General features: G+C 40.6%; 1 protein-coding gene across 7 annotated transcripts in view; it reads left to right on the top strand.

The window, feature by feature from the left end:
- Positions 1–25,553, top strand: part of DNAI3 (dynein axonemal intermediate chain 3) — a 107,086-nt gene that overhangs the window by 4,801 nt on the left and 76,732 nt on the right. For all 7 annotated transcript variants that reach the window (XR_009735386.1, XM_061411407.1, XM_061411406.1 and 4 more), the window contains exons 2-7: positions 4,829–4,907; positions 5,310–5,348; positions 16,494–16,675; positions 17,399–17,503; positions 19,868–20,017; positions 21,185–21,384. Coding sequence is in view for 6 of the 7 variants with exons in the window: in XM_061411407.1 (XP_061267391.1) it covers positions 4,844–4,907; positions 5,310–5,348; positions 16,494–16,675; positions 17,399–17,503; positions 19,868–20,017; positions 21,185–21,384 (740 nt within the window). In the remaining variant the exon portion in view is untranslated. The remainder of the gene's footprint in view (positions 1–4,828; positions 4,908–5,309; positions 5,349–16,493; positions 16,676–17,398; positions 17,504–19,867; positions 20,018–21,184; positions 21,385–25,553) is intronic.

Raw genomic sequence — 25,553 nt, 5'->3', positions numbered from 1 at the left:
TCACTACACAAAATATGCTGTTAGTTTTATGAAAAAATTTAGTAAGACCTGCTGTAATTTACAGAGAAGGTAATCGCACCCCACTCCAGTACTCTTGCCTGGAGAATCCCATGAACGGAGGAGCCTGGAGGGCTGCAGTCCATGGGGTCGCTAAGAGTCAGACACGACTGAGTGACTTCACTTTCACGCATTGGAGAAGGAAACAGCAACCCACTCCAGTATTCTTGCCTGGAGAATCCCAGGGACGGGGGAGCCTGGTGGGCTGCCGTCTGTGGGGTCACACAGAGTTGGACACGACTGAAGTGATTTAGCAGCAGTAGCAGCTGTAATTTAGGGCTTCCCAGGTGGCTCAGTGGTAAAGAACCCACCTGCCAATGCAGGAGATACAAGAGACCAGTATTCCCTTTCCTACCAAGGATGCAAGGGATCAACAGACTAGCTAAAAAATGTTTCCTAAGGCCCTAATAGGCTTCTCTGGTGGCTCAGACAGTAAAGAATCTGCTTACAATGCAGAAGACACGGGTTCAATTCCTGGTTCAGGAAAATCCCCTGGACAAGGAAACTGAAACCCACTCCAGTATTCTTGCCTGAAAGTCCCAGGGACAGAGGAGCCTGGAGGGCTACAGTCTGTGGAGTCACAAAGAGTTGGACATGAGTGAGCGACTGAGCACACCCATGCACATTTAATAGCAACATTTGAAAAGAACTGGGCACATATAATTGATTTGAACTTTCTTGGGATGGTTTATGTTAAGCTGAGACCTATACATTCAAGTGGCACCTGCCTGGAACCCATGATTATTTTACTACATGTGGCAAAGAAGAATTAAATTTGTAGGTGAACTTAAAATTGCTAATCAGTTGACCTCAAAAGAGAGAGATCATCCTTTACTATTGAGGTGAGTCCAAGGTAATCACCAGGGTTCTTAAAAGTGGAAGAGAGAGGAGGAAGAGAAGGTAAGAATATTCTATGCGAGAAGGACTTAAACCCACCATCGCTGGTTTTGAAGATGGAGGCAGAGGGTCCACAAGCCAAGGAATGCAGAGGGCCCACAAGCCAAGGAATGCTAGGGTCCTCCAGTAGTAGGAAAAGGCAAGGAGATGAATTCTCCCCTAGAACCTGTAGAAAGGATGGAAGTGTTGGTTCATTTCCTTGTTGACACACTGATTTTAGCCAGACTTTGAAACTATAGAACTGTGAGATAAATTTTTATTGTTTTAAGACACTAAGTTTGTGATAACTGTTTTAGCAGCAACAGAACACTAATACAGCATGCATACAGCTTATTCACAGAAAAAAACAAGAGTGAAACCGTTAATCGCTCAGTCATGTCCACCCCACTGACAGTAGCCCGAAAGGCTCCTCTGTCCATGGAATTCTCCAGGCAGGAATACTGGAGTGGATAGCTATTCCCTTCTCCAAGGGATCTTCCCAACCCAGGGATCGAACATGGGTCTCCTGCTTTGCAAGCAGATTCTTTACCATCTGAGCCACCAGGGAAGTTATTCACAGTTTAGGCAAAAGCTTTTTTTTTTTTTTTTAGACTGAAATTTCATAAGCTAAGAATAGAAGAAGGGAAGGAAGGACCAAGGAATCATTAACAATTTTTCTTGGTACGTATACTGTGCCAGTTACAGAGGTCACGATAGGAAAGAAAGTGAACCTCCATCCTCTCAGTATATAGTCTATTTCACATGCCCCAAATTGAACTCCCAATCTTCCCTTTCAAAACTATTCTTCCCGGGGAATCCCCATCTCAATAAACAGCAAACCTATGCTTTCAGTTCTTAAGGCAAAACTCACTCAAGTCATCCTTGATCTCTTTCTTTTTCTCAGAACCTGCATCCAAGTCATCAGCAAATATACTATGGGTTCTACAAAATCTATCCTGAATCCAGTCACTTTTTCCACGCCACTCTCACCTCCCTGATCTAAACTGCCACCATCTCTTTCTTGGATAATTGACTGTCTTTTAATTGGATTCTCTACTTCAGTTCTTTCTTTGCTATAGTCTTGGCATCACAGCAGCCACAGTGATTCTCAAAATGTGAATCAAGTCAAGTGAAGTAACTCCTCAGCTCAAAACTGTCCAAAGCTCTCCACCTCGTTCACAGTGAAACCCAAAGTCCTTCTCCATGACCTAGCCTTCTTGTGGTACATTATATAATTGCCCCCAACTATCCACCTCCCTTATAGGAGGATCATACATTCCGACCCATGTTCTGTATTATGGCTTGGAAGCATACATTATTAACATAGAAGCATACATTCTTACCCCCTTATCAGGATTGACTGTGTGATTTGTTTGAGCCAATGGAATGTAAGCAGAAAAAAAGGACAGTGTACCAGTGCCAAGGAGAAGAGTTAGAAAGCATTACTCGACTTTATTAGCTCTCACTTTTTCTTCTGCCGCAAAAGTAGTATGTGTCAAATAGGCACTGCTCCTTCAGCCTGTGTCCCAGAAAAAGACTGGAAGCAGCATCTCACCCCAGCCATAATACAGAACATGGGAAGAAAGAAATGTTTGCTGTTGCATGTTACTGAGCATTTGTTTCTACAGCAAAGGACATTTGTTTCTACAGCAAAACTGACTGTTAATATAGCTCCATTACTTCTCCAACCAACTTCAGGTCCTAGTCTTTGCCTCAGTCTCTCTGCTCCAACCATCATCACCTTCTTGTGTTTTCCTAAAGCGCCACGCAAACACTTGCCCAAGAACCATTACACCTACCATTCCCTCCACCTGGAAATACCCTTTCTTCCCGGGATACCTGCATTTCCAGCTCCCTCCCTTCTCTTGGGACTTTGCTCCAATGTTGCTTAAGTGAGGTCTCCCTGCGTGCACCCTCTCTCCTCCTACACCCCCCTCTGCTTTTCCTTTTCTCCATAATAGTTATCATCATTTGAGGGACTGATTATTTTGTTTTTTTCTTTGCTGTCTCTTTCCCCACTAGAGCATAAGCTCTATCAGGGCAGGAGTTTTGCCTATTTTTTCACAGCTGTATTCCTAATACTTAGGAAAGCATCTGGCACATTATAGTCACTCAGTAAATATTTGTGAAATAGTGTGTGTGTGTGTGGGTGGGGTGTGTCCACATGTCAGGTGAGTTTGGGTGACCTTCACAAAGTTTCTGTGTCCTTTAAGTCAAATATAGCTGGGATAGAATATAGAGATGGGTACATTGATAAAAAATCTTCTGAGAAAAAGACTAGGTCCAAGATGTGAAATTACACTCAGGCTGGGAAGTAGGATGGAGGAGACTCAACAGGCTGAAATAGTGGGTCAGAGCCATCCATTGCACAATAATTTGCCTAAGGCCACTAAGCTGGTAGAAGGGTCTGTTTTTAAACCCTGCTGGTCAAACTCCTGAAATCACATCTTATCCATCTAACAAGATGGGTCAGAGCTGATCATTGAGAGGACAGGGATTTAGTGTCATGGCAATGACCTTGGACATGTTATATCCTGTCAAAATTGTTGAGTAATTCCACAGAAAACTTTTGGAGGTATTCTCTGAGAGTGCAGATAAAGACAGTGGTTACATGTACACATTCTAGGACAAAAGTACTATTTAAATTTTGTTGTTGTTCAGTCTAAGTGGTGTCTGTACTTTGCAACCCCATACACTGCAGTATGCCAGGCTTCACCATCTCCCAGAGTTTTCTCAGTCTCACGTCCATTGAGTCAATGACGCCATCCAACGACCTCATCCTCTGTCACCCCTTTCTCCTCTTGCCCTCAATCTTTCCCAGCATCAGAGTTTTTTCCAATGAGTCAGCTCTTCACATCAGGTGGCCGAAGTATTGGAGCTTCAGTTTTAACATCGGTCCTTCCAGTGAATATTCAGGTTCATTTCCTTTAGGATTAATTGGCTTTCTCTCCTTGCAGTTCAAGGGACTCTCAAGAGTCTTCTCCAACACCACAATTGAAAAGTATCAGTTCTTCAGTGCTTAGCCTTCTTTATGGTTCATCTCTTACATCCCTACTTGACTACTGGAAAAATCATAGCTTTGACTATATGGATCTTTGTCGGCAAAGTGACATCTCTGCTTTTTAATATGCTGTCTAGGTTTATTTATATTATTCAAAAATCATGCATATATATACACATTGTGAGTCTGTGCCTGCCTATGGACTTTAAGCCTGTGTTTGTAGCTGGGACATCTGCCAGGCACAGGGCAGCACAGAGCAGCTTCTTAAAATGGAAACAGTAGCAGGAGGCAGGGGATCCAGTGTCCTCTTTTGTGCTTCCATGGCAGGATCTGTGGCAGAAACCTTGAAGTATCTCTTGCCAAAACTTCAGCTTCAGCTGAATGGCTCCCCTGGAATGGCAAGATCTCACTAGGAAGACTGTTGTTGCAATAAACTTTTGCTCACAAAACACCCATCTGTGAAGATACATGTTGATTTGCTGTCGTTGCTTGGAGAATCCAGGGATGGGGAGCCTGGTGGGCTGCCGTCTATGGGGTCACACAGAGTCGGACACGACTGAAGTGACTTAGCAGCAGCAGTTGCTAAGTCATGTCCAACTCTTGTGACCCCGTGGACCGTAGCCCACCAGGATCCTCTGTCCTTGGAATCCTCCAAGCAAGAATACTACAGTGGGTTGACATTTCTTTCTCCAGTGTACCTTCCCCACCCAGAGATTGAATCTGTGCCTCCTGTACTGGCAGGCAGATTCTTTACTAGTGGACTAGTTTCTCACTAGAGAAACCCACATGATGATTAAAGACAAAACTTAGGAAATATATTCTTATGTTTATTAGATGATAATACTTATTATTTGAAACTATAAATTATGCTAATGATATCCTCTGTTTATGCAGCTGAAAATCTGAGCCATGGCTCCAAAACCTCAAAAACGAAAGAGAACAAAACATGCCAAAACCAAAATGACATTACCTGGTAGGACTGTTTCTTCATTTATGGGATTTTTATGGATTTAGTATATGTACATCTGTTAGCAGCCAAAACATTCATGGTATTATCTCTCAAACAGTTTTTGCTGTCATAAAGTCAAACGCAAGTGGAATTCAAAATATGGGGATTTATTATTATTTTTATTCATATCATTATAATATCAACTAAATATCATGTAATAAATGACATAAATGTTATAGTAAATGTATCATTATGAGATTATTCTGTGAGAAAGACAATTATTCAGTTTCTATTTGATTATTAATACATAGCTTAAGTCTTCATTGTGTATTTGCTTTTCTGCTTTATGTTTTAAGATTTGGTAGAAGACTAAGATACATATCTGATTCAAAAATGTAAATTTAACATCATTTTATTATATTCTAGTTAGTGAAGAAGCAGAACCCTTGAATATGGAGAGCATGGGTAAGTGGAAATACAATTCAGAATCCATGTCCCCAGTTCTGCAACATTTTAATATGCGATAAGCAAGGGAGAATACTATAAATTGAAATTTGAACAAAATGTGCATGTACTAAAAGTACATCATGTTATTTAGAATATAAAATAAAATGTTTTGAAGAAAGATTAAAAGAGTGGAAGAGAGAATTTCAAACTGAACAGTCTCTTAAAAATTTAACATCCTATGATTGAGACCTTTTGTAACTATAGAGTGTGTTATTTATTTTTTAACAATAAAGTTGTTGCTTTTTATAATAATATTTTTCAAACTCTGGCTCATGGGCAACATATATCTGTACATCATGTTCAGTTCAGTCGCTCAGTTGTGTTCGACTCTTTGCGACCCCATGAATCGCAGCACACCAGGCCTCCCTGTCCATCACCAACTCCCAGAGTTCACTCAAACTCAAGTCCATCGAGTCGGTGATGCCGTCCAGCCATCTCATCCTCTGTCGTCCCCTTCTCCTCCTGCCCCCAATCCCTCCCAACATCAGAGTCTTTTCCAATGAGTCAACTCTTTGCATGAGGTGGCCAAAGTACTAGAGTTTCAGCTTTAGCATCATTCCTTCCAAAGAACACCCAGGGCTGATCTCCTTTAGAATGGACTGGTTGGATCTCCTTGCAGTCCAAGGGACTCTCAAGAATCTTCTCCAATACCACAGTTCAAAAGCATCAATTCTTCGGCGCTCAGCTTTCTTCACAGTCCAACTCTCACATCCATACATGACCACAGGAAAAACCATAGCCTTGACTAGATGGACCTTTGTTGGCAAAGTAATGTCTCTGCTTTTGAATATGCTATCTAGGTTGGTCATAACTTTCCTTCCAAGGAGTAAGCGTCTTTGAATTTCATGGCTGCAGTCACCATCTGCAGTGATTTGGAGCCCCCAAAAATAAAGTCTGACACTGTTTCCACTGTTTCCCCATCTATTTCCCATGAAGTGATGGGACCGGATGCCATGATCTTTGTTTTCTGAATATTGAGCTTTAAGCCAACTTTTTCACTCTCCTTTTCCACTTTCATCAAGAGGCTTTTGAGTTCCTCTTCACTTTCTGCCATAAGGGTGGTGTCATCTGCATATCTGAGGTTATTGATATTTCTCCCAGAAATCTTGATTCCAGCTTGTGCTTCTTTCAGCCCAGCGTTTCTCATGATGTACTCTGCATAGAAGTTAACTAAGCAGAGTGACAATATACAGCCTTGATGTACTCCTTTTCCTATTTAGAACCAATCTGTTATTCTATGTCCAGTTCTAACTGTTGCTTCCTGACCTGCATATAGGTTTCTCAAGAGGCAGGTCAGGTGGTCTGGTATTCCCATCTCTTGAAGAATTTTCCACAGTTTATTGTGATCCACACAGTCAAAGGCTTTGGCATAGTCAATAAAGCAGAAATAGATGTTTTTCTGGAACTCTCTTGCTTTTTCGATGATCCAGCGGATGTAGGGTTCTATTATTTCAAGGAAAGAAGCTGATTTTTAAGCAAATAAACTATAACTTAAACAACCAAACTGATGTTGTTCCTACTTTTAGAGGCTAAATAATCTTATTCTAACAACTTTTATTTTTGTCATTGTTGAAATTTTCTCTTAGAGTTTTCTTAGATGATGTAGTTCATGTTTAGAAACAGGGAAACACATATATTGTTGATTCACTAACATTGAACTCACAGCCAACAACACTGTAATTCAGGCCTGACTGATGTTTATCTAATAATACACATGTTTTCTTATAAAGTACATCACAGCCTTCTTGCACTTAGGAACACTAGACAGCACTTTAGCTGTAAGCTCAGGGACCATTTTAAACAGGCAAATCATCAATACAAAGCACAAAAAATGTGGCACCACATCAACAGTAGAAAGGACACTGCAGTTTGAGGGCAAGTAGAAGACGGTAGAGCCTCCTTGGCCACGTGCACTTTGGGTAACTCACATTTTTTGCCACCTTAAAGCATGTCCACTAATGAACGTGAAAGTGCCACAACTATTGATCTTGGGTTACAAATGCATTTTAGAAAGTGAATTTGCAAGTACAAAATGTGTGAATAATGAGGATGGAGCATATTTATTTGTTTGTGCATTCATATCCTATTCACACACACACACCCATGCTGACTTGCCCTTGTGTGTGCTCGCTACCTCTCACCCTCTCTCTTCTCTCTCCCTCCTACACTTCTCTCCTCCATCTCTCTCTTTCTCTCTCTCTGTTTCTTTCTTGCACACCCACAAGCTTCAGGGGAACAGAAACTCTTGCTTACCTCTGTACCCCAATGCCTATCTTGATACAGAATAAACACTCAATAAATATTTGTTGATTGATTGAGTGAATGAGTAAACTGCTTTCCCTATTCTTCCTTTCTAATAGACCAGCAGCACTCCTGCCCTCCTTAGTCCTGTGTTCTATCTCTTACCCAGTTTTCCCCTGGGTAGCACTTGTCACCATTTGTCCTTATTTGTTTCTGAGTGTGTTTATATGCTTAACATCTGTCTCGCCTTCTAGATTGTATGCCCTAGCACTAGCACCATGTTTTTCACATACTGCTGCTACTGCTGCTAAGTCACTTCAGTTGTGTCCGACTCTGTGCGACCCCATAGACAGCAGCCCACCAGGCTCCCCCGTCCCTGGGATTCTCCAGGCAAGAACACTGGAGTGGGTTGCCATTTCCTTCTCCAATGCATGAAAGTGAAAAGTGAAAGGGAAGTCGCTCAGTCGTGTCCTACCCTCAGCGACCCTGTGGACTGCAGCCTTCCAGGCTCCTCCATCCATGGGATTTTCCAGGCAAGAGTACTGGAGTGGGGTGCCATTGCCTTCTCCGTTTTACATACTAGGTGCTCAGTAAATATTTTCTGACTAAATAATTAACTAGTAAGCAGATCCATGACTTAGCATGCATGAATGCATGTTTCTTCAAGGAAGAAAAAAGGAATTTCAGCACTTTGTAGTGAGAGTTGAGGGGTTTGATTTAGCATCCCTTTGTCCTACAACCTGTCTCTCTCTACTCTCTACTCCCAGACTCCCTTGCTGTGGGCTCCTTGTAATTGCCAAATGTCACTCAAGGCTTGGGGCTGTCATGCTGCTTGAGAGTAGGATTCCGTTTCCGACCAAGGACCAAGGGATCAACAGACTAGATAAAAAATGTCTCCTAAGGCTCTAACAGCCTTCCTTGGTGGCTCAGACAGTAAATAATCTGCTTGCAATGCAAGAGACACAGGTTCAATCCCTGGGTGGGGAAGATGCCCTGAAGAAGGAAATGGCAAGCCACTCCAGTACTCTTGCCTGGAGAATCTCATGGACAGAGGAGCTTGGCAGGCTAAATCCATGGGGTTGCAAGAGTTGGACACTACTTAACAACTAAATCACCACCACCAAGGCCCTAACAGGCAATATCTGGAGGTTTCTAGAGATGATGTGTGATTTTTCCAGATAATTAACATTTATTGAGCTTTGTGTCAGGAATACTTCTCTCATCCCTTTAGCCCTAGGAAGTTAGCGTTACTGTGGCCATTAGAAGATGGAGCTGCTGTGACTCCCAAAAGTTAAATAATTTACCCAAATTATGTGTCACAGTTTAATACAGGTTAGAACATCCATGGTATATTAATGGCTATGGCCACTGTAAGAAGTCACCACAAATTTATTATTGTACAGTTTTGGAAATTAGGAATCTGAAATTGCTTTCCCTGGGGTAAAATCAAATTGTTGGTAGGGCTGGTTCTTCTGGAGTCTCTGAAGGGATGTGTGTTCTCTTACCTTTCCCACCTAAAGGCTCCCAGTGTTAACCGACTCTTGGCCCCTTCCTCTGTCTTCAAAACCAGCAGCGTATCATCTTCTAATCTTTCTCTGACTTTGACCTCTGCCTCCCTGTCACTTCTCCTCCTTGATATTGACCCTCCAGCCTTCCTCTTATAAGGACCCTTGTGATTTCATGTGACCCACCTCAGACGCCCAATAACCTTCTCTTCTCAAGATCCTTAACTTACTCACACCTGCAAGTCTCTTTTGTCATGTGAGGCAACATGTTCACAGGTTTAGGGAATTAGGATATGGCTGTCTTTGGGCAAAGTATTACTCTGTTTACCACAAGAGATTAAGAGCACAGCTTTTGGAATTAGACAGATGTGGTTTGAATCATAATTCTGCCACTTAATGACTGTGTGGCCACAAATGACTTCACCTCTTTGAGCTTCTTCCCCATCTGAAGAATGAGGTAGTGACACTCATCTCATGAGCATGAGGCAGAAGGACAATTAGGTAGTACATGCACGCTTCCTTATACAGGGCGGTCACAGAGAAGGTTTGCATTAACTGTTGTTACTCTAACGGTAGGGAAATAGATTAACAAATGAGAATGAAGAGTTCAGAAATAAACTCACATATATATGGTCGATTAATTTTCAACAAAAGTACAAAGGCAATTCAGTGGAGAAGAGACAGTCTTTTCAATAAACGATTTTGAAACAATTGGATCTCTACAGGCAAAAAAGTGAACTTCCACCCATACTGCACATCACATACAAAAATTATCTCAAAATGGATCATAGACCTAAATGTAAAACCAGATATTATAAAACTTTTGGAAGAAAACATAGGAGAAAAATATTTGTGACCTTGGATTAGGCAAAAATTTCCTAGAAAAAAACACGCAAAACTGTAAATCCTCAGAAGTCTTTGCCTAACTGGTTTTTTCTTTTATGAAATTCTAGTCAGAATGAGCTAAAGGGATGAGCTCTTGCTATGTGCAACAACATAAATGAATCTCAAAAGAATCATGCTAAGCAAAAGAAGACAAAAAGCATATAATGTGCATTTATAAATAGGCCATAAAAAACGAACTACTGATAAATAGAAATGGAAAGCAGATCACTGATTGCATGGGAGTGAGGAGAGGTGCTGGGAGAAGGGGCAGAAAGAAATGTTTGTGTATTACAGTTGTGTTCTTTATCTCGATTGCGGTGATAGTTTCATGGGTCAATGCATGTATTTATCAATTTGTACACTTTAAATATATACAGTTTATTATTTATCAATTATATCTCACTAGAACTGTTTTTTAAAAAGTAAACCAAAATGTTAGAAGAAAGATATGGATGAAATGCACGGGACTTATGTACACACTGGTTCAGCACGCAGGATTGGCCTAATTGCCGGGTGGCCTGTGGCTTGTACTGCATAGCCTGCATCCCTGTGCACGTAGGATCCCTAGCGAGTCAGTTGTGGAGAGCTTGAGTCTGCCTTGGGCCCCTGCTCTGCTAGGCTCCGAGGTGAATAACTGCACTCTCTGCATCCTGTGCAATGGACCTTTGTTACCTCCCTGACCGTGTGTGAAGAGGCGCAGGACCCTCTGCTGTGCTCTGCTGTGTCACACATTTGAGAGAAAGTACAGCATGCTAGATGCAGTGCAGGGAATTTGGTTTGGAACCTAGGTCCCCTATATCTAACTCCTAGCCCCTGACCTTGGATACTTTACTTGTACTCTGCGGGCCTCAGTTTTCTCAGCTAAAAAATGCAGGCAGTTACAGTAATGTCTTCAGAATGTTGTTATAAAGAGTAAATAAATTAATAATCTGTGTAATGTGCTTGGAACAGTGCCCGGCAGTAGGTTATTCCCAGAAGCTTCTATATAGCAGGCTGTTTTTCACTCACTGTCATTCACTCACTGCCCTGGGCTGGCAAAATGTCCAGCAGGTCTTGCCCCCACGGAAGCACTTCTGACCTCTACAAGCTTCAGGAGGCCCTGCATGCCTTCTCCTCTGCTCCAGCATCTTTCTCACCCTCCTGGAGGACCAGCCAGTTTCCCACTCTGCTAGAGGCACAGCAGAGCCCAGAGCCCATCTCACCACAAATCCCCAGAGCCTCACTGTCATACACTTACAGTGCTGTCTTCAGCACAGGCCTCAAAGCCTAAATAACAACAGTTCTTTCATTAAATTTACCAGAGATCCTTGGGGTGTCCAGAAGGTCAGACCTTGCTGTGTTTAGTTTGGCCGCTGTTCAGGTAGGGCATGGAGGTACTGACTATAATAGTTCTGCGTGGTCTACTGGCTACTAGTTGCCTGCGGTTATTACTGATTGTAGATCCCAGCCAGAAACGGGCTACTAATACTACTAACTTCAAGATAAAGGAATGTAAGATCCTATCCTATATTAAAGTTGCCTTGACAAAGACAAGTTAGTGACTTCCCTGGGGGTCCAGTGGCTGAGACTCTGCACTCCCATGCAGGGGAGCCCGGGTTCAATCCCTGGTCAGGGTACTAGATCCCATATGCTGCAACTAAGACCCAGTGCAGCCAAATAAATATTTTTTTAATGCTCAGTTAGTGTGAAAGGATTATATTTATGAAGAATATCTAGCCAGTAGGATTTGAAGTATGTTTAGTGGCAGTGGGTGACATAGAACACATCTTGGTCCCTGCCCTTCCAGTTTCTTGGATGGTAGGAAGCTTTCTGGCCTTTGTGAGCACTTCTGTTCATGAAGGACAGCCACCTCCTTTCCAGCTCTAGCTGTGTGGGTCTCACAGTTCCACCTAGTGGTTTTCTAAGGCAAAACTGCAAGAACTCTTACGAGGCATTCAGTTTAGTTCAGTTCAGTTCAGTCGCTCAGTCATGTCCAACTCTTTGAGACCCCATGAACCGGAGCATGCCAGGCCACCCTGTCCATCACCAACTCCCGGAGTCCACCCAAACCCATGTCCATTGGGTCGGTGATGCCATCTAACCATCTCATTCTCTGTCGTCCCCTTCTCCTCCTGCCCTCAATCTTTCCCAGCATCAGAGTCTTTTCCAATGAGTCAGTTCTTCATATCAGGCGGCCAAAGTATTGGAGTTTCAGCTTCAACATCAGTCCTTCCAATGGACACCCATGACTGATCTCTGTTAGGATGGACTGGTTGGATCTCCTTGCAGTCCAAGGGACTCTCAAGAGTCTTCTCCAACACCACAGTTCAAAAGCATCAATTCTTCTGTGCTCAGCTTTCTTTATAGTCCAACTCTCACATCCATTCACGACCACTGGAAAAACCATAGTCTTGACTAGATGGACCTTTGTTGGCAAAGTAATGTCTCTGCTTTTGAATATGCTGTCTAGGTTGGTCATAACTTTCCTTCCAAGGAGTAAGTGTCTTTTAATTTCATGGCTGCAATCACCATCTGCAGCAATCTTGAAGCCCAGAAAAATAAAGTCAGCCACTGTTGCCACTGTTTCCCCATCTATTTCCCATGAAGTGATGGGACCGGATGCCATGATCTTTGTTTTCTGAATGTTGAGCTTTAAGCCAACTTTTTCACTCTCCTCTTTCACTTTAATCAAAAGGCTCTTTAGTTCTTCTTCACTTTCTGCCATAAGGGTGATGTCATCTGCATATCAGGTTATTGATATTTCTCCCGGCAATCTTAATTCCAGCTTGTGCTTCCTCCAGCCCAGTGTTTCTCATGATGTACTCTGCATACAAGTTAACTAAGCAGGGTGACAATATACAGCCTTGACATACTCCTTGACCTATTTGGAACCAGTCTGTTGTTCCATGTCCAGTTCTAACTGTTGCTTCCTGACCTGCATACAGGTTTCTCAAAAGCCAGGTCAGGTAGTCTGGTATTCCCATCTCTTTCAGAATTCTCCATAGTTAATTGTGATCCACACAGTCAAAGGCTTTGGCATAGTCAATAAAGCAGAAATGGATGTTTTTCTGGAACTCTCTTGCTTTTTCGATAATCCAGAAAATGTTGGCAATTTGATCTCTGGTTCCTCTGCCTTTTCTAAAACCTGCCTGAACGTCTGGAAGTTCACGGTTCACGTATTGCTGGAGCCTGGCTTGGGGAATTTTGAACATTCCTTTACTAGCGTGTGAGATGAGTGCAATTGTGCAGTAATTTGAGCATTCCTTGGCATTGCCTTTCTTTGGGATCAGAATGAAAACTGACCTTTTCTAGTCCTGTGGCCACTGCTGAGTTTTCCAAATTTGCTGACATATTGAGTACAGCAATTTAACAGCATCATCTTTTAGGATTTGAAATAGCTCAACTGAAATTCCGTCACCTCCACTAGCTTTGTTTGTAGTGATGCTTTCTAAGGCCCACTTGACTTCACATTCCAGGATGTCTGGCTCTAGGTGAGTGATCACACCATCGTGATTATTTGGGTCGTGAAGATCTTTTTTGTACAGTTCTTCTGTGTATTCTTGCCACCTTTTCTTAATATCTTCTGCTTCTGTTAGGTCCCTACCATTTCTGTCCTTTATTGAGCCCATCTTTGCATAAAATATTCCCTTGGTATCTCTAATTTTCTTGAAGAGATTTCTAGTCTTTCCTATTTTGTTGTTTTCCTCTATTTCTTTGCATTGATCACTGAGGAAGGCTTTCTTATCTCTCCTTGCTATTCTTTGGAACTCTGCATTCAAATGGGTATATCTTTCCTTCTCCCCTTTGCTTTTCACTTCCCTTCTTTTCACAGCTATTTGTAAGGCCTTCTCAAACAGCCATTTTGCATTTCTTTTTCTTGGGGATGGTTGATTCCTGTCTCCTGTACAATGTCACGAACCTCCGTACATAGTTCATCAGGCACTCTGTTTATCAGATCTAGTCCCTTAAATCTATTTCTCACTTCTACGTATAGTCATAAGGGATTTGACTTAGGTCATACCTGAATGTTCTAGTGGTTTTCTCCACTTTCTTCAATTTCAGTCTGAATTTCGCAATAAGGAGTTCATGATCTTAGCCACAGTCAGCTCCTGGTCTTGTTTTTGCTGACTGTATAGAGCTTCTCCATCTTTGGCTGCAAAGAATATAATCAATCTGATTTTGGTGTCGACCACAGAAACATTGACTTCTAGCCCTAGTGGCTCAATGATATAATTATTCAGGTGATTTGGGGGTTTTTAGTCTCTATAGGTGGAGAAGGCAATGGCAACCCACCCCAGTACTTTTGCCTGGGAAATCCCATGGACAGAGGAGCCTGGTAGGCTGCAGTTCATGGGGTCGCTAGAGTCGGACACGACTGAGCGACTTCACTTTCACTTTTCACTTTCATGCATTGGAGAAGGAAATGGCAACCCACTCCAGTGTTCTTGCCTGGAGAATCCCAGGGATGGGGAAGCCTGGTGGGCTGCTGTCTATGGGGTCGCACAGAGTCGGACACGACTGAAGGGACTTAGCAGCAGCAGCAGTCTATAGGCATAACACTGATTAGTATTTTTCAGGAGATAAAAACTGGCAATTTGTTTCTAATTCATCAACAACTTACATTCCAAATGTTTGCTTATTATGCCAACTGACTGTACTTTGCAATATATTTCCATATATAATCAGAGTTACACCTATAGAGACTAAAAACAAAGCTCACAATTCCTACTTGAAAGGCCACATGCACTTCTCCCCTCAATGATGCTCTTGTTGAGCAGTGGAGGGAGGGTCAGACACCCAGGTGTGGGGCCTGGAGAGGATGAGAGTGGGTTCTGGGACTCTGGGAGCTTGTAGTTAGGGGACAGAGTTCTGGGGGTAAATGCAGAACTGAGACTGGGGTGGTAGAAGCTAGTGATGATTAAAAAAAAAAAAAAAAGAAAATGAGAAGAAGGCTTGAGAGAGGAGATGGCAACAGGCAAAATGATACCTTGTTCCCTTCCATCCACTGTCCTAGGGCTTGCTGCTGCCCAGCACTGACCTGGGGTGGGGGCAAAGGGATAGGAAGAAGAGGAGTGGAAGCCTCCTGAACCTCCCCTTCTCCTCTTCTGGGGGCAGTTCTGGGATTGGGGAACCAGAGGAGGGAAAAGGAACTCCCTATCCCACCTTTTTCCTCACTGCCAGGTTTACCAATATGACCTAATTGGAAAGTCAGTAGCTTTAAGATGTGAAGAACTGAATAACAAGTTTGACTGTGAAAAAGAGCGCTGGGGAGCAGAGGTACCTATTGAAGGGCATACTAAGGGCAAACAGCACGGAGTTAGGAATGCCAGTAGGGAGGAAGCATTGATGGGCTGAGAAGGGCGAAGAGGGGCAGGCAGGTCTTCAGACTGGAGGGAAAGGCAGAAAGTCAGGGCTTGTGCTGATCAGCTGGTGGGCAGGGCTGCAGGCTGTCGCAGGATTCTTTGCTATACAGACAGAATTTTCTCTTTGAGGGCAAATGAGGTCACCTGGTGAGAGAGAGCAGCAGGTGAACAGAGAGGGTGGGGGGTGTTTTAGGAAGGCAATACAGGTTTAGGTTAGAGCCTAAAAGGGCAATAATACCTTAAAACCAAAATTTCACTTTTAAAACCTATCCTAAGAAAAGAATTTGAAATGTGATAAAACTTTATAAACTAGATATTTGTTTGTAGAGTTGTTTATAATCATTAGAAACAAATTAGAAAAATAAAAGTAATGCTTACCAACAACAGAGTGATTAAAAACTATGCTACAGAATTACGCTAGTTTAAAATGACGCATTAGAAAAATTATATAATGTCATAGTAAAATTCTACTGACGTAATGGTAAGTACAAAAGGCAGGATTTAGAATTTCATTTAAGATACTATTAATATGTATGGAGTGACTGCAATGAAACAAACAGTTAATATAGGTTCTCTCTTGAGAGATAGTATTATGGGTAATTGTTATTTCTGCCTTTTTATCTTTTTGACATTTAAGAAATTTTATTTCATTTTGGAGTATAACTGATTTACAATATTGAGTTAGTTTCTTCTGTACAAAGAAGTGATTCAGTTACACACATCCATATAACTATTCTTTTTCAGATTCTTTCCTATTTAGGTTTTTACAGAATATTGAGTAGTGTTCCCTGTGTTAATCAGTAGGTCCTTGTTTGTTATCTATTTTAAATATAGTAGTGAGTATATGTCAATCCCAAACTCCCAATTTATCCCTCTCCCCCACCACGTTTCCCTTTTGGTTACCGTAAGTTTGTCTTCTAAGTCTGTGCGTCTGTTTCTGTTTTATAAACAAATTTATTTGCTGACATTTTTTATAATGGACAAAGTTGCTTTTAAAATACGAACAATGATTTTAAAGTCTTTTAAAATTTTAAGCAAGACAATTATTTAAAGCAAACAACTGCATATTTCCTAGTGTTCATATTTTAAATGGTTATATTTAATGTCTAAATTCACTTTGCCTTTCCCAGGTCATCCAGAAATTTATCCATTAGTATTAACTACCAAGACCCAGGAAATATTTAACTGCAGAGTAGATGAAGATGTCACAGAAGAACAACCTTACAAACTTATCAAGAAAGAAGATATTTTTGTAGACTTTGCAAACAGAGCTGCAGTATCTGATTTCTACCCAGTCAAAAAAATTGTTCAGGTAGGTATGTCACCCCTCTTTATTTTTCAGCCTTACCTCAAAAGGTTCCTGATACATAATCACAAACGTTGGAGAGATTCTTGAGCTCAAATCTGACATTTCCCATTACCTTGGGCAAATGCTATCTTGTCCATGTCTCTTTGGGAATCCTTCTCAATGACCCTTTGTGAAAAACAAACTCCTATCAGTGACAGATTGTCTTATTCCACACCCAGAAAAGCTCGTTCTTGCCCTATTTTAACTAGAAAGGGAACCTACTCTATTTTCCCATACTGCTTTGATTGTAAACGTTCATAATTTTAGTCCTAATTTGTCTGCAAACGTGCTAAAGAGTACAACACCAGATAAAAGGAATACTTCTTTTTTTCCTTGTTAGAAATAAAATTGCATGGTAAATTTCCCTGAACCCATTGTGGTTTTTATTTTTTTCCTTTCTTTCTTAAACTTTTTATTTTGTATTGGGTTATAGCCAATTAACAATGTTGTGATAGTTTCAGATGAACAGTGAAGGGACACAGCCGTATATATTATCCACCCATTGTGTTTCAAGAGCTTTTGTAAGTTAATAAAGTAACTTTGCAATTTGGGGTTATTAACAATAGATTAGCACTATGGTTTTCTTCTACGATTGATTGATTAAAGAAATATTAATTTGGTGTCAATATCTGAATAAACTGAATGACTGCTGAACATTAACCTTCTCTTTTGATTATGTTTTTGTAGGAATATCCTGGAGATGAGCTTCTCCTTGTCTACGATAGAGACTTCAAGTATGGACTTAACTTTTATCTTATTGGAACTGAAGAGGGCAAGGAAAACTATTTAAATGTAAGCGCACCCTAAGTCAGTGCAACCTGCTGATTGTCAGAAGGAAGCAGTACCTCTGGGGGTGGGGAGCAGACACGTTCATGATTGTTCTTGTTCGGCTCTGATTCCCTGGGACCTAGAGGAGGTGAGCAGTAAGTGTGCAGTGAGGCAGCTAAGACATCTCCTTCTTTGCCCTTCACTTGCCCAATGAGAGTGGAAACAGTGAATCTGCTCTCAGCCATTCGTTGGCCTATATTCCTGGTTCTTCTCCTGCCATCTCCATGACTTCAGGTAAGTTACTGAACCTCTTACCTGCAAAATGGTGGTACCAGTAGAGCTGTCATGAAGATTAAATAAGCCAAAACAGGAAAAGCCCTTTGTACAGCGCCTGACACAAAGCTGGGGCTTCATACATATTTGCTATGATTATTCAAAAGCAAAAATTTGAAAGGACAACTTGGTCATTGGGCGGTTGAAGGGAATGGGGTGTCAAAGATAAGCAAAAAATAAAAGAATGATAGTTTCCAAGGAAACAAAGTCAATTCACCTTTGGGGTGTTGCATTCAAAGTAGTCATGAAAGGTAACAAGTTGCCTTCTGGTCTAGCATCCTCATGATGAAGTGTAGCCAAAGTGAGGGAGACAAAGGAGTTTGCATGGTTTCCCAGTAGCAAGAAAAATAAAAGAACGCCATAGAGTTTTAAAATACCTAAAACTTTTTAAATTTGATATATTTGTTAGTCAACATTTTCAATTTCATTTTTATGGTTGTTTTTCTCTGTGTTTTAGTTTTTTATTATGGTGGAATATTTCCAGTGTATAGAAAGGTATACATGATGAAACAAATATCTATACAGAATTAACAAATGTTAATATTTTATCATATTTACTTTAAAGTCTTTTGAAACAAAATATAACAGATAACGTTTCACTCCCTCTTACACATCTTTCTTAATTCAATTTTTCAAACATCTCTATAAGGAAGTATTGTTCTAAGGTTGTTGTTGTCTTTTGTTCAAGGTTTCATACTGTCACCATGTATGTATGTTCTACAGATAATATATATTATTGCTTAAAATTTACATAAAATTATACAACTTGTCTTGCAGCTTCTGTTTTTCACTGAATTGTAAAATTCTAGGATCTATTTATTTTGATACATTTAGACATCATATACATACAGATTGAGTTTGTTCATTCCAATTGTTTTATGAGATTTTATTTTCTGATTATTCCACAGTGTATCAACCCTTTCCTTACTGACATTCATTTAATTGCCCATTTTTTTCACTATTATGAATAAGGTAGCAATGAACATCTATAGATCTATATCTGTATTTATATCCATATCTGTATCTCTTTGCACCTCTTCCTTGTGGACATCTTGGTTTAAAAAAACATTCACTCTTTATAATTTAGTGGATATGTTTATTCATACATGTAATCCTCTTATCAAAAAGCATTATTAAATCAGAGAAAATTAGTTTTGTATTTTATCAAGTTTTAGCATTCCATATTCTTCAATACTTTTTTCTTATCACACATCTTTTCCCTTTATTATTCTCCTATCTTTTTCTTCTTTCAGCTTCCTTTTTTGTCCTTAAATTCTTTCTTTTTTGCCCTTTATTCTTCCCTTTTTGGCTTAGTTTCCTTGTCATAACTGAACAGCATGAACCAACAAAGAAGAAAAATAATAAGGGAGAGCTTCATGAATTTATATAAAAGTAAAGTTCATTGCAGAATATACATGTATAACTATAACCTAAATTTGGTTATATATGTGTGTATTTTTTGCTGAACTTATCTCTTTTAAAAAATTGAAGTATAGTTGATTTACAATGTTGTTAGTTTCAGGTGTACAGCAAAGTGATTCAGACATATATACACACACACACACACATATATATACACATATACTTACATATACATTCTTTTTCAGATTCTTTTCCCTTATAGATTAAAACAAAATATTGAGTGTAGTTTCCATGCTATACAGTAGGTCTTGTTGGTTATCTATTTTATATATAGTAGTTTGTATATGGGGCTTCCCAAGTGGTGCTAGTGGTAAAGAATCCACCTGCCAATACAGGAGACACAGGAGACATGGGTTCGATCCCCGGGTTAAGAAGATCCCTTAGAGAAGGAAATGGCAACCCACTCCAGTATTCTTGCCTGGAAAATCCCATGGACAGAGGAGCCTGGTGGGCTACAGTCCAAAGGGTTGCAAAGAATTGGACACAACTGAGCGAGTTTGCAGACATTCACGCACATTAGTATGTATATGTTAACCCCAAACCTCTAATTTATTTCTCTTCCCTTTTCCTCTTTGGTAACTGTAAGTTTGTTTTCTGGTAGTACATCTTAGAATGCTATTTATTTTATTCCAGCCCCCAGAACTACCAGAAGAACAAGAAGAATATAAAGATCATATTCCTGAAGAAACATATATTTATAGGCCACCTATTTCTAAACCGTGGGTTTCTTTGGGCAGTGAAAAAGAAATCGAAGAAGAATCAGTTAAGGAATCTACAAAACAGGTCAGCAGCTTGAATATGATCTCCAGTTATCACCTCCCTAGAGCTGAGCAACACTTATTCCTGAGGAATCCATATGCTTTGCTATGTTTGCTGTGGAGTTATGGTTTTTCTTTTGATAGAAGAATGGTCACTGTCTTAGGTGGGTGTTATGGGTTGAATTATAGCTCCTCCTGAAAGATAAGTTGAAGTCCTACCCTCCAGTACTTCAGAAAGGAAATAAGGGGAGTTTTATCCATTATGGCAGGGGTCTTTATAAGAAGATGGGGTTGTGAAGACAGAAACACCAGGAGAACACCATGGAAGATGGGGGCAGAGGTTGGAGTGATGGATCTGCCCCCAGGGAACACCTAGGATTGCTGGCCGTGTCAGCAGAAGCAAGGAAAGAGGCAGGGAACAAAAAAAAAAAAAAAAAAAGAGGCAGGGAACACATTCTCCCGCAGTCTTCAGAAGGAACCAACCCTCTGACAGCTCTTTTCCTTTTAAGTTGGGGTATAGTTGCTTTACCATATTGTGTTAGTTTCTGCTGTACAAGGAAATGAATCAGCTATATATACACACATCCATCCTTATTACAGACTTCTAGCCTCCACAAATAAGTGAGAATAAATTGCTGTTGCTTTAAGCCACCTAGTCTGTGGTATGTGATTACAGCAGCCCTAGGAAACTAGGGCATTCCCAGAGCAGCCCCTTCCAGGAGCAATTGTGTAGAAGTGATTTAAGTGTCTCAGAAAAGAATGGGGGGAGCAGCAGGACAGAGACATGGCAGAAGCCTTGCAAGGGTGCACTCTTAGGCAAAAGTCTAGCAGAGGGAAGGCTTCAGCCTTCACCCCTAGGGAATTCTGGAGTGTAAATTATACCTCAGAGTTGTCCCAAACTAAAGCAAAAGAGATGGGCTTACCTGTGTCTCCTACTGTCTATCCCTGGTCAGGATATAAACTGCCAGTCACTTCCTGTTCCTTGTGCCATCAGGCAAAGTGACCTGGTAGCCCTAGAGCATCCTCCATGGAGGAGCAATAGGTGGTGGCTTTGGGAACCGAGAGCACAAGACCCGGAAAGGTGCACAGAAATTACATCCAGGAGGATGTGGGCAGAGCACCAGTGCTGTCGACCACACATCTGTTCTTCTCCAGAGACTTTTGTCTCCTTTACTGCTCACCTGTGTTGCAGATTACATATATGATTTCTCGAAAACGAAGTGAATTTGGCGCCCCCATTAAGTTCAGTGACCAGAACGCTTCCAGTGTGAAAGATGCCTATATTGAATGTACAGCCTACCCAGATAAAAATTTCACTCTTAAGCAACTTGAGAGAGATGTTGGCATGCAAGTAGTCCCCCAAATCAAGGAAACAAGTACTCAGACAAGATGGTAAGTATGAAATGAATATATATATATTTTTTTTTTTCAAAAAAGCAACTATGGTAAAACCTGGCAGTATCTGTGATTACTGTGACAGAGCTTTATAATAGAAACTAATTGACAGTGATGCCACATCTCCACAGAGAAATCCAGCTCAAGAAAAACTAATTATAATTACCAATGCTTCTTAAAAATCTTATTGGGAAAATGAAATACAAGTATGACTGTATAAAGGGGCTTCCCCAGTGACTCAGCGGTAAAGAATGGGCCTGTAAAGCAGGAGACGAGAGTTCAGTTCCTGGGTTAGGAAGATCCCCTGGAGCAGTGTATGGAAACCCACTCCAGTATTCTTGCCTGGAGAATCTTATGGACAGGGGACCCTGGCGGGCTACAGTACATGGGCTCGCAAAGAGTCAAACACGACTAAAGCAACTTAGCACGCACGCAGGCTTATTTTTAGGATTAAAAAAACTTTTATTTTGAAGTAATTTTAGATCATAGAAGATAAGCCACAAATGTTGGATATGATTTTGAGACCTAGAGAAAGAGAAAACTGCCCAGAATTTTTTTAATGACCTGAACAGTTCCAGGGGGTGGTATAAGCAGAGTTTGCAAAGGACTAGCCCAGGTTGGGTGGATGGAGTAGCAAAGGCAGAAGACAAGCAGATTCTCTGTGGCAGGCAGGAAGGAATTTTTTCAAGTTCTGAAGCAAAGAAGAGGAAAGATTAAAGCTATTAAATAAGTTGAGCCAGATTAATTTTTGAGAGCTTAGTATTGAAACTCCAACTAAAAATCTTAATTTATCTACTTAAAAAAATTGGAATATATAATGGAACTATATGTAACCTTATCCTGTATTTTCCAAGTCTCCTGTAAATGTGTTATCATACTTTCATAATTTAAAAAAATTTAAATTAAAAAAAAAAAAAAGATGAGCAAGGCAGTATGTATGGGAGTTCAGAGGGGAAAAAAAACCTGTAGTTGAGGAGATTGGCCAGAGTCCGTGTGTGTGTGTGTGTGTGTGTGTGTGTGTGTGTGTGTGTTAGTCGCTTAGTCATGTCTGATTCTTTTCGACCCCATGGACTGTAGCCTGCCAGGCAGCTCTGTCCATGGGATTCTCCAGGCAAGAATACTGAAGTGAATTGCCATGCCTTCCTCCAGAGATCTTCCTGACCCAGGGATCAAGCCCATGTCTCCTGCATTGCAGGCACCTGAGCCACCGGGGAAGCCCAGATAAGAGTCTTCTATAATTAAACCTGGTCACAGGTAAAATGTGACCAGTGTCTAAAATAAAGTGGTGGCAGTAAACCAAGAAAGAGTGAAAAGGAGACATGTGTAAATACAAAATCCTAAAACTCCCATCATTAGAACCAACAAACAATTAGCTAATTTCTCTGCTTTTTTTTTTTCTTAACAACAAAACTTTTCACAGAAGTTTTCCACATTTGCTAATTCTACCTTCTCTTCTTCCATTCTGTCTTAAGCCCACTGTAGTCTTAACAAGGTCCCCAAAGACCTGCAGTGGTCTGATTGCCTAATCCAGTTTTCAGATACCCTCTCTCTCCATTTCTCAGCAGTATTTAACATGGTTGACTGTTTCTTCTTCTTGGCTTATGAGCAATATTCAATGTACTCTTTCTAACTCACTGGCAGCTCCTTCTCAGTCTCTTTTACTGGATCCTTGTCCTCCCAACTTCTAAACATTAAAGGACCCCCAAATCTAACTCCTTTTGATGTTTTTTCTAACTACACTTAATCCTTGGGTGAATTTTTTAAGTTAGAGCACATGTACATCGATACCAGGGGTCAGGATAAGATGACTCAGAAGTCAGGGAGCATATGGACAGACAGGCCAAACCAAAAGAGATGAAGAGAAAGACAAGGATTGGTAGACAAGGACTGGTAGTCACGTCTTGGCAGAGAATTAGGACATCAAAAATCATTAAACATTGACAAGTAAGGATAAGACCGGAAGGACAGTGGTGATTCATTAGTACAAAAGAAACTTGGATTTTGAGACAAATTTCTTAGTCAAGCCAACTAGAGATTTCTGTTTACTCAGCCATAAAAAGGAATGAAATTGGGTCATCTGTAGAGATGTGGATGGACCTAGAGTCTGTCATACAGAGTTAAGTAAGACAAATAGAAAAAACAAATACTGTATATTAACACATATATGTGGAATCTAGAAAAATGGTACAGATGAACCTATTTCCAGGGCAGCAATAAAAATGCAAATATAGAAAACGGACTTGTGGACAGAGCAGGGGAAGGGAAGGAAGGGAGGAATTGGGAGATTAGGATTGACATATAGACACTACCATGTGTAAAATAGATAAATAGTGGGACCCTGCTATAAAGAACAGGAAGCTCATCTCAGTGCCCTGTGATGACCTAGATGGGTGAGATGTGGGTGGAGTGAGAGGAGGTCCAAAAGGGAGGGGATATATGTATACATATAGCTGATTCACTTCATTGTACAGAAGAAACTAATGCAACATTATAAAACAATTATACTCCAAAAAAATAAAAAGAATGAGTCAGCCAGGGTAGACTCAGGAAGGAACTTATGACAGCAGGGGCCCTAACCACAGGACTTTAGATTTAGTAGGTTCTCCATGCATGTTGAGTGATTATGATGGACAATTGTTTCTATGTAGCTGGAGAGAAAAAACGAGAAATAGCTGCAGATCTTGACCCACAAAGTGGAGGAAAGTGTGGAGGAGTGAATGACAAGGAATTCAAATAGTTCACATCTAAGTAACTTAGGAGAATGCTGGTACCATGTACTAAGATCAGAAATTAGGTGGAAAAGATGGGATATATGATTGTGATGGAAGAAGTTAAAAAAAAAATCAGAGATAAGGTTCAAAGATTAATGACTATGAAAATAAATGTTTACAGTGTTCTTACGACATACCAGGCATTTTTCTAAGTACTTTGCACACACAACTCAGTTAATTCTTACAACTGCCATCTGAGGTAGACACTATTTCCATTTTACGAATAAAGAAACTAAAGCAAAGAGGTTAAAAATGAAAGCACAATGTTTAGAACATAATTTAAATTTTAAGCAGTAATGAATAGATTTGCTGAGAAACAACAAAACAAATCACAGGTTAAAAAGTGAGAGTGACTCAGTCATGTTGCTACTTTGATGAAACCACCAGGAGCCGCATAATCCTACCCAGAGGGCCCTAGTGTGGATAGAAACCAAAAGGTAAAGCTTGGGTTCTATCTGAACCCAAGTCTCTGGTTCCAACACCAACATTCTTTCTCTCCATCATCCTGTCTTCTGCTGTGGACACTGATCTAGGCAGGGAAAAAAGAACTTACTGTTTAATTAAATATGAACAAAACTCTCTTTAGCACTCTTTTTGATTACTTTGCCATTTGTAAAGACAAATATACTTGCCTTTCAGAGACATGTTACTGACATTTGTTCAACAAACACAGATTACATATAACCTAAATTTTTGGAGCACTTAAAATGTGCTAGGCACTGTTTTACAAGCTTTGCATCTATTCATTTGCATCTATTGCATCATTCAATCCTTACCATGACCCTGTGAGCTAGGGGACATTAAGAACCTCAGTTAGAGATTAAAAAACAGGCACAGAGAGGTTCAATATTGGGTTGGCAAAAGAAGTTCATTTGGGTTTTTCCATATGATGTAACAGAAAAACCCAAACAAACTTTTCGGCCAACATGTAATTCATTAGCTCAGGGTCATGTAGCTAGTAAGTGACAGAACCCGGCTTCAAAGCCAGGCAGCCTGTCACCAGAGTGTACTCTCTTAAGGACTGTATCACATGATCTTACTACAGCCCCATACCCTAAGATCAAGGAGCTCACCCAGTCTAGTGGGTGAGACTGACAAAGCCCAGAGGTATAATACAATGTATAATGTCCAGGGGTAGAGGCGAATACCGAGAGCAAACTGGCTGGAATAATTTCTCCCAGAATCCTGCTGTCATTACTGCCAAAATGTAAATTATTTCTGGTTTTGTATATTTAGAGCAGTTTCTCAACCTCAACACCACTGTCTGGATAATTCTCTCTTGTGGGGGGTAGGGGTGGGGTGCCGTCTTGTACTCTCTAGGGTGTTTAACAACATCTCTGGGCTCTATGCACTAGGTGCCAAAAGCACTTCCAGTTGTGACAACCAAAATTGTTT

Source organism: Bos javanicus, chromosome 3 (genome assembly GCF_032452875.1).
Source record: "Bos javanicus breed banteng chromosome 3, ARS-OSU_banteng_1.0, whole genome shotgun sequence".
NCBI lineage: Eukaryota > Metazoa > Chordata > Mammalia > Artiodactyla > Bovidae > Bos > Bos javanicus.
This window is presented reverse-complemented; position numbering and strand designations above follow the sequence as displayed.